The sequence below is a fragment of the Hyla sarda genome, chromosome 7 (genome assembly GCF_029499605.1).
Source record: "Hyla sarda isolate aHylSar1 chromosome 7, aHylSar1.hap1, whole genome shotgun sequence".
Lineage (NCBI taxonomy): Eukaryota > Metazoa > Chordata > Amphibia > Anura > Hylidae > Hyla > Hyla sarda.
Window position 1 is genome coordinate 232,292,376 of NC_079195.1, and position 13,622 is coordinate 232,305,997.

At 42.8% G+C, this 13,622-nt stretch overlaps 1 protein-coding gene across 5 annotated transcripts in view; it reads left to right on the forward strand.

Annotated features, from left to right (window-relative positions):
- Positions 1-13,622, forward strand: part of ST3GAL3 (ST3 beta-galactoside alpha-2,3-sialyltransferase 3) — a 298,525-nt gene that overhangs the window by 124,366 nt on the left and 160,537 nt on the right. For 3 of the 5 annotated variants that reach the window (XM_056533074.1, XM_056533073.1, XM_056533075.1), the window contains one exon: positions 8,964-9,089. The exons of the other annotated variants lie outside the window; for them this stretch is intronic. In XM_056533074.1, coding sequence (XP_056389049.1) covers positions 8,964-9,089 — 126 coding nt within the window. The remainder of the gene's footprint in view (positions 1-8,963; positions 9,090-13,622) is intronic. 5 annotated transcript variants of the gene reach the window in all.

Genomic DNA, 13,622 nt, shown 5'->3' on the forward strand with positions numbered 1-13,622 from the left:
ATTGTGTGTACAGTATAGAACGCCGGTATGATGGATGCCGCCTGCTCTTTATTATGGTGGCTCTAGTTCAGTGGTCTCCAAACTGGACCTCCAGATGTTGCAAAACTACAATCCCAGTATGCCGTTGGCTGTCCGAGCATGCTGGAAGTTGTAGTTTTGTCCACAGTTCGGAGATCACTGCTCTAGGTATTTTGTATATGTTCTATCACTGCTACCCACAACTGAATGAACCTGTGCCGCAGTATTGCCATCAGCCGCTGACTATCAATTCTATGTAGCATCAGTCATCCCGAGCACATGCAGATCATGAAGGAAAGAGGCCACCAGATACTTAAAGGGGTACTCCAGTGGAAAACAATTTTTTTTTCTAATCAACTGGTGCCAGAAAGTTAAACAGATTAGTAAATTAAGGATCCACAAAAGCACAGAAATAGGGAGAGCACTCGGAGCAATATCACCTCGTGTAACCATTGGAGCGATCCTCTGCGACCTATGTCAGTGTCTCCTGCATATACACAAGTGTAAAGTATCCAAAATAGACAAAAAAAGGGGCACGTACGTGCACTCACCGCAAGGCAGAGACGATCGGGTCTGGAAGTCCGGTAACTGGTTGCCCGTTCACGGCATAGACGCTGGTATGTGGCGCTCGAAGGCTACGCTGGCAGTTTTGCACGTAAGTGCGTGCTTCTTCCGGCCTCGTAGAGGCCGGAAGAAGCACGCACTTACGTGCTAAACTGCCGGCGTAGCCTACGAGCGCCACACACAAGCGCATATGCCGTGACCCGGCACCCCGTTACCCGGCACCCCGATCGTCTCTGCCTTGCGGTGAGTGCACAAACGTGCCCTTTTTTTTTTTTGTCTAGATTTGTAAATGACTTCTATATAAAAATCTTAATCCTTCCAGTACTTTTCAGCTGCTGCATGCTCCACAGGAAGTTGTGTAGTTCTTTCCAGTCTTACCACAGTGCTCTCTGCTGACACCTCTGTCCATGTCAGGAACTGTCCACAGCAGGAGAGGTTTGCTATGGGGATTTGCTCCTACTCTGGACAATTCCTGACAAGGACAGAGGTGTCAGCAGAGAGCACTGTGGTCAGACTGGAAAGAACTACACAACTTCCTGTGCAGCATATGGCAGCTGATAAGTACTTGAAGAATTAAGATTTTTATATAGAAGTAATTTACAAATCTGTTTAACTTCATGCCAGTTGATTTAAAAATATAATGGAGTACTCCTTTTAAAAATTTGCTGCAAAATAGGACACATGTATCAGAAATTTTTATTTAAATCAAACTATCACGCCAAGACATATATATATATATATATATATATATATATATATAATATATTTATAGTGTTATCACAAATTTTAGTAGCTTCACCATGTTTTTGTGTGAATCACCCTTGACAAGGAGTTGTGTAGTCCTCTCATTGTCAGTGTGGTGTTGTCTCAGCAGCTCCCTCTCTCCTGGCAAGAAGTTGTGTTACTATAGGTTCCTTGTTTTGGATAAAAGCTGCACAAACCTGCCCTGTGTGTATTTGGCCTAAAGATACTGGTGCTGAGTCCATGTCTTAGACCAGTGGTCTTCCAACAATGGCAAAACTACAAATCCCATCCGCTGTCAGGGCCTGATGGGAGTTGTGGTTTTGCTCCAGCTGGAGAGCCACAGGTTGTTGTATACTGTGTTGAAATAAATTTGGCGCTCATATGCAGTTTAGAATTTGTAGTTTTATTCCGCAATCTTAGGAATCTAACAGATTTTAGAAATGACGTTTCGATCCGGAAATGGATCTTCATCAGATATCTATAGATTGCTGCGGAGGATGGTGCCGAATGGCCTATAGTCAGGAAGAATGGAGATGTGGTGATGATCATGCACCCCGCAATCTTTTGATCCCACCACATCTCCATTCTTCCTGGCTATAGGCCATTCGGCACCATCCTCCGCAGCAATCTATAGATATCTGATGAAGATCCATTTCCGGATCGAAACGTCATTTCTAAAATCTGTTAGATTCCTAAGATTGCGGAATAAAACTACAAATTCTGAATTGCATATGAGCGCCAAATTTATTTCAACATTTGAATGAAGGATCAGGACCCTATTCGAGCACCAGAATTTGGAAAGAGAGCGCCATATATTACTTGCATTAGGTCCATAGACATAAAAGTAGATTAGAGGCGGAGTCTGTGACCTGAATTACTGCGCCTTGTTATCTGCATCAAATCCATGTTCTCAGAGATCCTCGATAAAGTTGTTCAGGACGGGATTTCTATGGAAAACCACATGACAGTGCCGCATGTCAGGACTTCAATCACTGCTGTGGTTTTCAATGGCAGAAAAAAATGTTGAACTGGGGCAGGTTACAAAATACAGCAGCATGTCCCGAAAACCACAAGACGGAATATTCATAGACGCCCTCTCACCCGCCGCTCCCTCTGGAGTCTTCTGCAGGGATCTGGTTTTCTTTTATGATTAAAGTCGATGAGTGAAAACATAATTCAGTTTTTATCCTGTTTTTCATTCATTTTTTTTTTTTCGACATGAAATCTTTTTATCTAAATCTGGAGAACGACATGTGATTCTGGGGTATGAGAATATTCTGAGGGCCAAATGGGGTAATATGCAATTGGCCTTAAAGGGGTACTCCGGTGGAAAACTTTTTTTCTTTAAATCAACTGGTGCCAGAAAGTTAAACAGATTTGTAAATTACTTCTATTAAAAAAATCTTAATCCTTCCAGTACTTATTAGCTGCTGAATACTACAGAGGAAATTCTTTTCTTTTTGGAGCACAGAGCTCTCTGCTGAATCACGAGCACAGAGCTCTCTGCTGACATCATGACCACAGTGCTCTCTGCTGACATCTCTGTCCATTTTAGGAACTGTCCAGAGCAGCATATGTTTTCTACAGGGATTTTCTCCTCCTCTGGACAGTTCTTAAAATGGACAGAGGTGTCAGCAGAGAGCACTGTGCTCATGATGTCAGTAGAGAGCTCTGTGTTCCAAAAAGAAAAGAATTTCCTCTGTAGTATTCAGCAGCTAATAAATACTGGAAGGATTAAGATTTTTTAGTTCTTAAAATGGACAGAGGTGTCAGCAGAGAGCTCTGTGTTCCAAAAAGTAAATAATTTCCTCTGTAGTATTCAGCAGCTAATAAGTACTGGAAGGATTAAGATTTTTTTAATAGAAGTAATTTACAAATCTGTTTAACTTTCTAGCATTAGATTAAAAAAAAAAAAATCCCACCGGAGTACCCCTTTAAAGGGAATCTGTCTCCTTCATAGCATGGATGGAGCTGAAGATCCCGAAAGATAGGTGCTGGGGGGAGACAATGAACAATACCTTTTAATTTTGTTGATCGCCAGTGAAAGAGTGAAACTGTTGGTGCTGAGCTGCAGCCGCGCCCCCTCCCTCCCCTGCCCTGTCCTGCATGGTCAATGTACAAGGCTCTGCTTCCAGCCCTATCTGTCAATCAGTAAAAGCAGATGGGGGGAGGAGCTGCAGCATCTCAGCACCACCAGTTAGACTCTGTAGCTTTTAACAGAAAATGTACTTGTTCTAACTCTACAAACATAAATCTAAAGGTGGGGTTAATTGTATCCCCCAGCACCTTTCTGCCTGGATCAGCAATTCCATCCCTGGTACAGTGAAACAGAGGACAGACAGCGCTCCGTAGTGATACCGTTGTTGCACAGATTTAACTTGAGCAAAATTAGCGCTTCCCGCAGCAGGTTACACTCAACCGAGTGCAACAATGGAGAAAGGTTTAGATAGTAAGGCGTCTGCCGCTCCACGTTCAAATAAAATGTAACAAAGAATAAGACCTCCAACGTGTCGACGGGATTCGAAGCGCAGCCTGCGTTGGAGGTCCTATTCTTGGTTACATCCCTGGTATAGATATAAACCTGAACGGCGCTCGCCAGGATTGGAATGGCGGAATTTGTCCAGTGAGGTGAGCGTGCACGTCCTTATCACTTCTCATCCAGCCTGGAGTAGCCATCATTACATAGATAGTGACAGCCGTCACGCCTCCTCCCATAGACTAGCATTGAGGGGGCGGGACATGACTGCATGAGGGGGCGGGGCTATGACATCACGAGCTCCCGTTGCCGGCTCCAGCGTTCGGAACAGTTTGTTCCAAACGCGAGTACCCCTTTAAACCTCTGACCCAGCCAAATGAACACTTTGAACTGAATGTGGAGCAAGAATCCTGGCACAGTTGTCTTCTAGTGGAAAGCTACTTTGCATACTTTTTTTTCCCATAGTGCACTGCCTGTAAGTCTCTATAGGCCAATGTTCCTTCATGACCTCTCACCAAGCAAACAAGCACCTTTCCTAAAGATGGGTGGCTTATCTTTTTTGGAAGACATTCTGGTTTGGCTGATAATCCCCAGTCATGTTCCCAGGATCTTGTATGAAAAGCTATGAAATCCATTGGTTTATTTTTGATCCCATCAGATGAATCACTATTGTACTGACCCCTGTTTCTCCTTGTTCCTATAGAATTCCAGGTTCTTCCCCCCCCCCCCCACAATAAAAGTGTATTTTTCTTTCGCCTTCTGACAAAGTCTGTGGTCTTGATACTAAAGAATTGTTCCTGTTGCCAAAATAGAAGAGGCCTCCTCCGAAACCAGAGAACCGTCACTAAAGATAAAGCTCTGGCTGGATGCGGCTTATATTTCACTTATAGGAATGTATTCAGACAAGATCTCACTTGTGATAATTCTTATATGGAGGATCTTATTTCTGTAATAAGATTCGGTCCCGAGGAGCGACGATGCAGCGTGGTCCTAATGTTACAGTAGAGACTTCTCTGGATATGGGATTTGTTTGTTCTTGTATTCAAGTTCGTAGACTTCACTAAGGAGATCTGGAAATGTCGACTGGGGCAAAAAAAAAAAAAAAAATAAGTTTTCCACCGGAGTACCCCTTTAATCTTTGATTCTGAAACAGCGTCAGTTTTAGCCCACAATTTCTTGCACAGTCCTGTATGGAGGATACGCTGCACTCCAGCCCTTACCAGTCTTCTGCACTAGAACACCAGGAAAACTTCCGAGAGTCACATGATGCCGCCATCTAACATTTTAAGTAATTTTCTTATGTTTATCTAAGTTCTTATTACAGTCTAACAAAGTAGTCAAATTGTCTTAGACTGGCTCCTTAAAGGGGTACTCCGGTGGAAAACTTTTTTTTTTAATCAACTGGTGGCAGAAAGTTAAACAGATTTGTAAATTACTTCTTTAAGCAAATCTTAATCCTTCTAGTACTTATTAGCTGCTGAATACTACAGAGGAAATTATTTTCTTTTTGGAACACAGAGCTCTCTGCTGACATCATGACCACAGTGCTCTCTGCTGACATCTCTGTCCATTTTAGGAATTGTCCAGATCAGCATATGTTTGCTATGGGGATTTTCTCCTACTCTGGACAGTTCCTAAAATGGACAGAGATGTCAGCAGAGAGCTCTGTGGTCTTGTTGTCAGCAGAGAGCACTGTGGTCTTGTTGTCAGCAGAGAGCACTGTGGTCATGATGTCAGCAGAGAGCTCTGTGTTCCAGAAAGAAAATAATTTCCTCTGTAGTATTCAGCAGCTAATAAGTACTGTAAGGATTAAGAATTTTTTAATAGAAGTAATTTACAAATCTGTTTAACTTTCTGGCACCAGTTGATTTAAAAAAAAAAAAGTTTTCCACCGGAGTACCCCTTTAAGCCGACAGTAACTTGCTTATTATGAAGTGATGGGTCACCATTTCCTCACATAAAAGCATTTACAGCCATGATGTAAGCCGGTTTAATGTGGTAAATGCCCAGATTTCATCATTTTAATATTCTGGCATGAAATATTATTTGGTAAATAATATTTGATGCCAGAAAATTGTGTTGAAAACAGGAGAAGCGGCGAGTGTAAGGCGTTGGCGGCGATGCTCTTGCAGTAATAATAGGGGTTATATGACTGAAGTGTTTGCGGTTGTAGGTGATCGCAGGAGGCGCGGACGTGACTCATTTCATTAGCATCGCTTTCAGATCGCCGACAGGTAAAGAAAAACTCATAGACTTGTGAATCAGGTGTGACGGGGGAGGGGCTTTATGGGTTGCGTAACCCTCCCACATTGTTTTTAAAGGAATTCTGTTCATACGTTTCTAAATGATTGTAAAAAAAAATTCAGATTCCTGCAGTAGCTTCAGCCTCTACATTCTCAATACCACAATAATATGTCAAGTATGGAAGAAAAAAACGCTATTTGAAAAATTAGGTTTTACCAGTTTTTGTTGTAAATCTGCATATTTGGACTTCAAATTTTGAAGTAAAAAAAGAATGAGACACGAGGAAGCGATGTCAGGGTCATAGTGTATCATAACTGCAAGTTTCAGGACCATGGAAAGTCGTGCAAGGAATCCACGGCACGCCATAATGGTTTCAGCCAGGTAGGTTGAAGACTCCATTTTTTTTATTATTATTTTTTTGCAGCAGATAATCAGAAGTTCATCGTCCTAATAAACAAAGACGTTATTTCATATTGCAGCCATAACATAAGTCGTTTTAGGCTATAAAGAGAGTCGTGTCACCGCGCCGATACAGCCGGACACTGCTCTGCCAAGGTGAAGGGGGGTACTGACCAATAAGTCACCTGGCAGTCAGATATCAGCTGCACTGGCTGCTGGGATTTGTAGTATCTGGATGGCACGTGGAATGCCCTACAGCAGGGGCACTCATGTATATATATATATAAGCTTTAAAGGGGTATTCCAGGAAAAAACTTTTTTTTATATATCAACTGGCTCCAGAAAGTTAAACAGATTTGTAAATTACTTCTATTAAAAAATCTTAATCCTTTCAGTACTTATGAGCTTCTGAAGTTAAAGGCGCATTCCAGGCCAAAACTTTTTTTTTTATATATCAACTGGCTCCAGAAAGTTAAACAGATTTGTAAATTACTTCTATTAAAAAATCTTAATCCTTCCAATAGTTATTAGCTTCTGAAGTTGAGTTGCTGTTTTCTGTCTAACTGCTCTCTGATGACTCACGTCCCGGGAGCTGTGCAGTTCCTATGGGGATATTCTCCCATCATGCACAGCTCCCGGGGCGTGACATCATCATTGAGCAGTTAGACAGAAAACTTCAGAAGCTAATAACTATTGGAAGGATTATGATTTTTTAATAGAAGTAATTTACAAATCTGTTTAACTTTCCAGAGCCAGTTGAGATATATAATATATATATAAAAAAAAGTTTTTGCCTGGAATACCCCTTTAAGGTTGTTCTTTTCTGTCTAAGTGCTCTCTGATGACACGTGTCTCGGGAACCGCCCGGTTTAGAAGCAAATCCCTATAGCAAACCTCTTCTAAACTGGGCGGTTCCCAAGACAGGTGTCATCAGAGAGCACTTAGACAGAAAAGAACAACCGTAACTTCAGAAGCTCAGAAGTACTGAAAGGATTAAGATTTTTTAATAGAAGTAATTTACAAATCTGTTTAACTTTCTGGAGCCAGTTGATATATAAAAAAAAACGTTTTTTCCTGGAATACCCCTTTAATAGCGGCCTAGGACGGATATTGAATAAAAGGAAGAGTGAACGACTTTCCAAAGAGAAGGCGTCACCTGTGAGTCAGGGAGCCTGGGAGATAGTAAAGAAAAGCAAATTCATGAGAAATAACAACAACTATAATATCATATGTTTGTACTGTTACTGAATACAGTCACCGGTGGTCCCTATGATGGGGGAGACCTCTGGGTGTTCCAGTTGTGAAGAGTGAGAAAGAAGTAAAAAAAAAAAAAAAAGGTAGGGGCGCTCTCTCATGTGTAGTGGGGAAGTGGTTGGACGGCAAAAAACCACCGCACCCAAAGTAATGTGATGTCCTGCTGGGGTTATCCGCAGCGACAGCACCTCACCTGGGAAGTGGGTGGAAGGCGGTCGGGGCAGTTGTGCAGCTTCCAAAACCCCTATCCGCATCCGCAAAGGGTACGGAAACAATGGAAACAGGAAAAAGATAACATCAAAAAGGGGGTTATGAACGAGCGCTACTGCTATTGAGAAAGGGATTCAGGACGCCACTGTAGCACAGGACAGTTTATTAAGGTTCAAAGCGATAGGACAACGCGTTTCGGCACTAGCATGTGCCTTCCTCAGGTCCACAAAACAATTAATGTATGACGTCCTGTAGCCTGTGTTGTGCTAGGGTGGCCTCGCTACAGGACGTCATACATTAATTGTTTTGTGGACCTGAGGAAGGCACATGCTAGTGCCGAAACGCGTTGTCCTATCGCTTTGAACCTTAATAAACTGTCCTGTGCTACAGTGGCGTCCTGAATCCCTTTCTCAATAGCAGTAGCGCTCGTTCATAACCCCCTTTTTCTTGTTCTCTTTTTCCTGTTTCCAGTTGGGAAGAATGTTTTTTCCGTACAGCAATAGTCACCACTTGGAGTAGAATATAACAATCATTATAGACGATATCTGTTCTGATTTGTGATGATATTGATTATCTGATTTCTTGCTCGCTCTTACTGCTGCACAATCTGTCTCCATTCTTCAGAAGGGTAAAGATAACATAAGCATGGCGGTCTAGTCATAGTGTGTCCTTAGGTGGGCAGAGCTCTCCGATATGGAGGTTTCCAACACGTTGGAATAACTGCAGTAGGATGAGATTCACAATGTCCCGTAACCTATGAGTTTGACCATAAAAAACTCTTCTCCAGTAAAGTATAAACTCCTTTAGGAGTTCTCTCTCTAGATGACATTTCTAGTAGGGTTAACACATCGTGAAGGAAGCTGCTTGTATCCCATGCTCAGAGTACCCCTTAAGGTGAAGACCTGACCAAGTAAGGTTACCAGATGAGGCTCCAAGCTGCCACCCCTGTCTCCCTCTCGGGCTCTGCGGGCACTTCTACCTCTGCTTGCTTTCTTAAGCTGCCCTTTCAGCCTGGTTACTAAATTACTGAGGGAAAGATTTCCTTGTTAAACAGGACGGAGAGAGAGGAAAGCTGGGATCTCGACTCTTCCCACTGTGAGCCCAACGCACATTGTACCGGAAAGAACCGAGTCCAAAGAGTCCAAAGATCCTGGGGTTGTTCCGGAATCATCACTAATAAGTAGGTGTTTGAGGTCATTATTCAATGAGTTTTTTTTTTTTTTCCCGTTTTCTACTAATGACGTGAGCTTTACTTTGTGTGAACTGTAACTAACAATATTTGACGCTTGCGTTTATTTTTTTATATTGGAATTTAAAAAATGCTGCAGTATGTATTATATAATTGATCACAAATATAAAGTCTATATAGGATATAATATATCTAAATATATCACTTGTTTTTAAATGTTTTTTATTGGCTTTTGCAAAAAAAAAAAAAAAAAATTTGTAAATTAACTAGTAGAAGAAAAGCTTGAATAGCACAGATTATTGCGATCCAATACTTCCAAATAGTAGAAGTTTCTAGAAACTAAATTGATTAACTGTAAATAGAAAATGCACATGTAGGCCCCCACCATCTCACGATGAAGAGGACACAGTCTTTAACATTGTGGAGAAAATGACTGATATAGTGTAAAGTCATTATTCCTTGACATGAAAATTAACTTAAATGGACACTCTCATTAAAATTAACTTTTGCTGTTTCTGTCCTTATGGTAAATACAAAATCTTTCTAATGTACTTTGTTTAAAAAAAAAGTTTTCTATGTTTTATTTTTGTTTGAAAAAGTTGCCACTAGGTGTCTCCCTACTTGTCCAGGGCACATTTCCCCCCATTTTTGCACAGACTTTGGACTCCTGCTGGCCTGGCAGAAGTCCAAACACAGGAAGTGCAGTCTGTAGTGCTGAGGGTGTGTCCAGCCTTATCCAATCATAGCTCTTCTCACACTTAACTGCCGTTTACTGTAAGTTGCAGAGTGAGGGAGGAAGTTCTCCCCTGTATGGCTTCAGATGATGTCACGTCTGCTGGGGAACGCCCCTTCCCAGTCTGTGAACCTGAACCTGAGACTGAGCAAAAAATACAGAGCAATATCAAGGTAGAAAACTAAAAATAATAAAAAATAAAGGCATGGGGTTGTTAATGGGGGCAGTGAACTGGGAGGATTATAACATTTATCAAGTTAATGAGAGGTACTCTATAATTACAAAACCCACATCTCCATAAAGTGACTGGCTGCCATTTTTTCAGTGATGTTATCTGTAGCTCAGGATTAAGTGTAATAAGGATGAGGCGGCTGATATAAGCTGAAAAGCAGATTGATTGCTTTAAAAGGGGAAAAGTCATTGTCTTCTGGTTTTGTGTGGTATTGCAGCTCAGTTCCATTGAAGTGAATGGAGCCAAGTTGTAATACCAATCGCATCCTGATGACAGGTGTGGTGCTGTTTTTAGAAGCTCTGTTTTTCTATTTCTGGATAACTCCTTTAATTATGGTAACCTCCTGTACAGGTATCATTGCTTTGCATCAAAAGAGCTTTACAGACAAGGACATTGCTATTGTAAAATTGTCCTAAAACAAAACATTTATAAAATGTTCAAGAAATTCAAGGAGAGAAATCCTTTTGCTGTGAAGAAGGTTTCAGGGTTTCAAAAAAAGACCAGGAAATGCAAGATTTGCCTCCTAAAGAGAATTCAGCTATGGATGGGTTCAGCGGTTCAGAAATGGCAAAAGGCAGGTGTCTTAGGCATTCACTTGGAGGTAAAGGCTTTTGGAGGCACCTGGTGTCAGAACAGATGACATTGGACTGAAGAGGATTGGAGTAGTGTTATCTTCTCTGATGAAGCCTTCACACTGGTCGGGACATCTGGAAGATTGATTGTCCAGGGAAGGAAAGGTGAGGACACCATTAGTCCTGTGTCATCCATCACTCCCTGAGACCATTCATGTGTGGGGTGGCTTTTTATCCAAGGGACTGGATTCACTTTCAATTTTGTCTAAAAACACTGCCATGAATAAAGAATGGTATCTAACCATCATTTAAGGTTAATTTCTTACAACCATACAGAAGCATTTTGGTGATGAATATGCCCGTCTCCAGTATGATGGAAACCATGTCACAAGGCAAATGTGGCTCAGTGAACTAAACATTTTGGGATTCATGGCCAGGAAGCTTCCTAGATCTTAATCCCATAGAGAACCCTTGGTCATTCCTCAAAAAGAGTGGGGACAAACAAAAACCCGAAAAATGGGATAAGCTCTGCGCAGTGATGAAGCAATAATGGGTTGTCACCAGTCAGGATTTGGCCCAAAACCTGATATCGACCATGCCAGGGAGAGCTGCAGAAGTCTTTAAAAAGAAGAAGAGTCAGCGCTGGAAATATTGAGTCTTGGCTTAAAGGGGTACTCCACCCCTAGACATCTTATCCCCTATCCAAAGGATAGGGGATAAGATGTCTATCAATATAGCATGCGGCACCCACCTGTTTCTGCTCCGGAAGCGCTGGAGGGTCTGGGTCCCGACCACCGGAACGGAAGTCCGTGACGTCCTGACTCCGCCCCCGACAGCCGTCACGCCCCTTCCCATAGACTTGCATTGAGGGGACGGGGCGTGACGTCACACGGGGGCGGAGTCGTGATGTCACGGACTTCCGTTCCGGTGGTCTGGACCCAGACCCTCCAGCACAGAAACATGTGGGTGCCGCATGCTATATTGCGGGGGTCCCCAGCGGCGGGTCCCCCACGATCAGACATCTTATCCCCTATCCTTTGGATAGGGGATAAGATGTCTAGGGGTGGAGTACCCCTTTAAACTCGATGTATTTGTCAATGAATCTTCAAAAATTTATGGAATGATTAAAATTGCCCCTAAGTAACCATAGAAATATCTGACTGAAAGATCTAATAACACCAAAGCTGCAAACTAAAATTATCAGTCACAAAACTTTTGGCCACAACTTTGTATAAGGTGGATGGAGGAGTGGAGTAAGGGACCAAAATGTCAATGCTGTGAGTGGTATGTAAAAAAAAATGGCCACAGGATAACAAGAAAGGATGTAAGGGCCAAATTACACATTGTGATTATCAGCTGAATGGGCCAATATTGCCCTGTGGAATAGGACCAGCGATCAGCTGACAAATGAGCAAATGCTTGTTCGTCATTTTCACCAGTCATGAAGTCATCGGCCATTGGCTGCACATCTCCCTATCTCATAATGGATGGTCAGGCATCAGATTCCATTGCAGCAAAGGGCCACATGAACGATCTAGCAATGTATTGTGCTGCCGTCACTGCCTGATACTAAACGAGCATCAATCTAGGGAAATGGCGCTCATTTACATACAGAATTGGGCCCTAACTCAGGATCAATAATGTAACATATTCATAGTCACTTAACTGTTTGTGGATAAAATCTATATGTAAACTAAAAATAGGGTTTAGGGGTATCCATGGGCTTCTGTGACCTCTGCCCTGAGGGGGCCCGGGTCAGCCTCAGCTCTATGTTCCAGAGAATATATAACTATATTCTGTTATACAGCAGTTCATTGATTTCGGTTTTCTCTTTGTTTACCTCCGCGCTCGGTCTCTGATGGAAGTTTTTCTTTTTAATTACGCTTCTGAACTCTGAGGATTTAAGGGTCTTATGTTGGTTAAACTCTATAGTTCTATACTGGCATTCATCAGAAATATGTGCCCCCAGGGGGAGATGACATAATCTTTGGATCCGTAGTGATGATCAAAGTGACTGGTGTAGTAAATAATGAAAGCAGAACAACGGCCCCTGTGTAGAACGCTGCACTCGTATAGAAGCGAATCCATGGTTGTCGCCAGTGGTTAATGCCGCACGGATAGGATGTAACTGCGCACAATATACTCCTCTTTTCAGGCCTTATTATTGGGTCATTCTTTTCACGTGCGCTGTTCGTGACACAGATTGTTGATTACACCACGTTATGAAAATTGCTCTTTTTTTCAACTAAACGGAAACAATGGAGACAATGGTAAACATCATGCAGACCGGTCAGATCACACAGGACATCATAGGTTAGTGTGTATATGGCCCCGTAGACTGGCCAGATTACATAGGACATCACAGCTGTGTATGGGGCCCCACAGACCAGTCAGATCACAGGACATCACAGCTGTGTATGGGGCCCCGCAGAGCGGTCAGATCACACAGGACATCACAGCTGTGTATGGGGCTCCGCAGACCAGTCAGATCACACAGGATATTACAGCTGTATATGGGGCCCCCGCAGACCGGTCAGATCACACAGGACATCACAGCTGTGTATGGGGCCCCACAGACCAGTCAGATCACAGGACATCACAGCTGTGTATGGGGCCCTGCAAAGCAGTCAGATCACACAGGACATCACAGCTGTGTATGGGGCCCTGCAGTCCTTTCAGATCACACAGGACATCACAGCTGTATATGGGGCCCTGCAAACCAGTCAGATCACACAGGACATCACAGCTGTGTATGGGGCCCTGCAGACCAGTCAGATCACACAGGACATCACAGCTGTGTATGGGGCCCGCAGACCAGTCAGATCACACACATCACAGCTATGTATGGGGCCCCGCAGACCGGTCAGATCACACAGGACATCACAGCTGTGTATGGGACCCGCAGACCAGTCAGATCACACAGGACATCACAGCTGTGTATGAGGCCCCGCAGACCAGTCAGATCACACAGGACATCACAGCTGTGT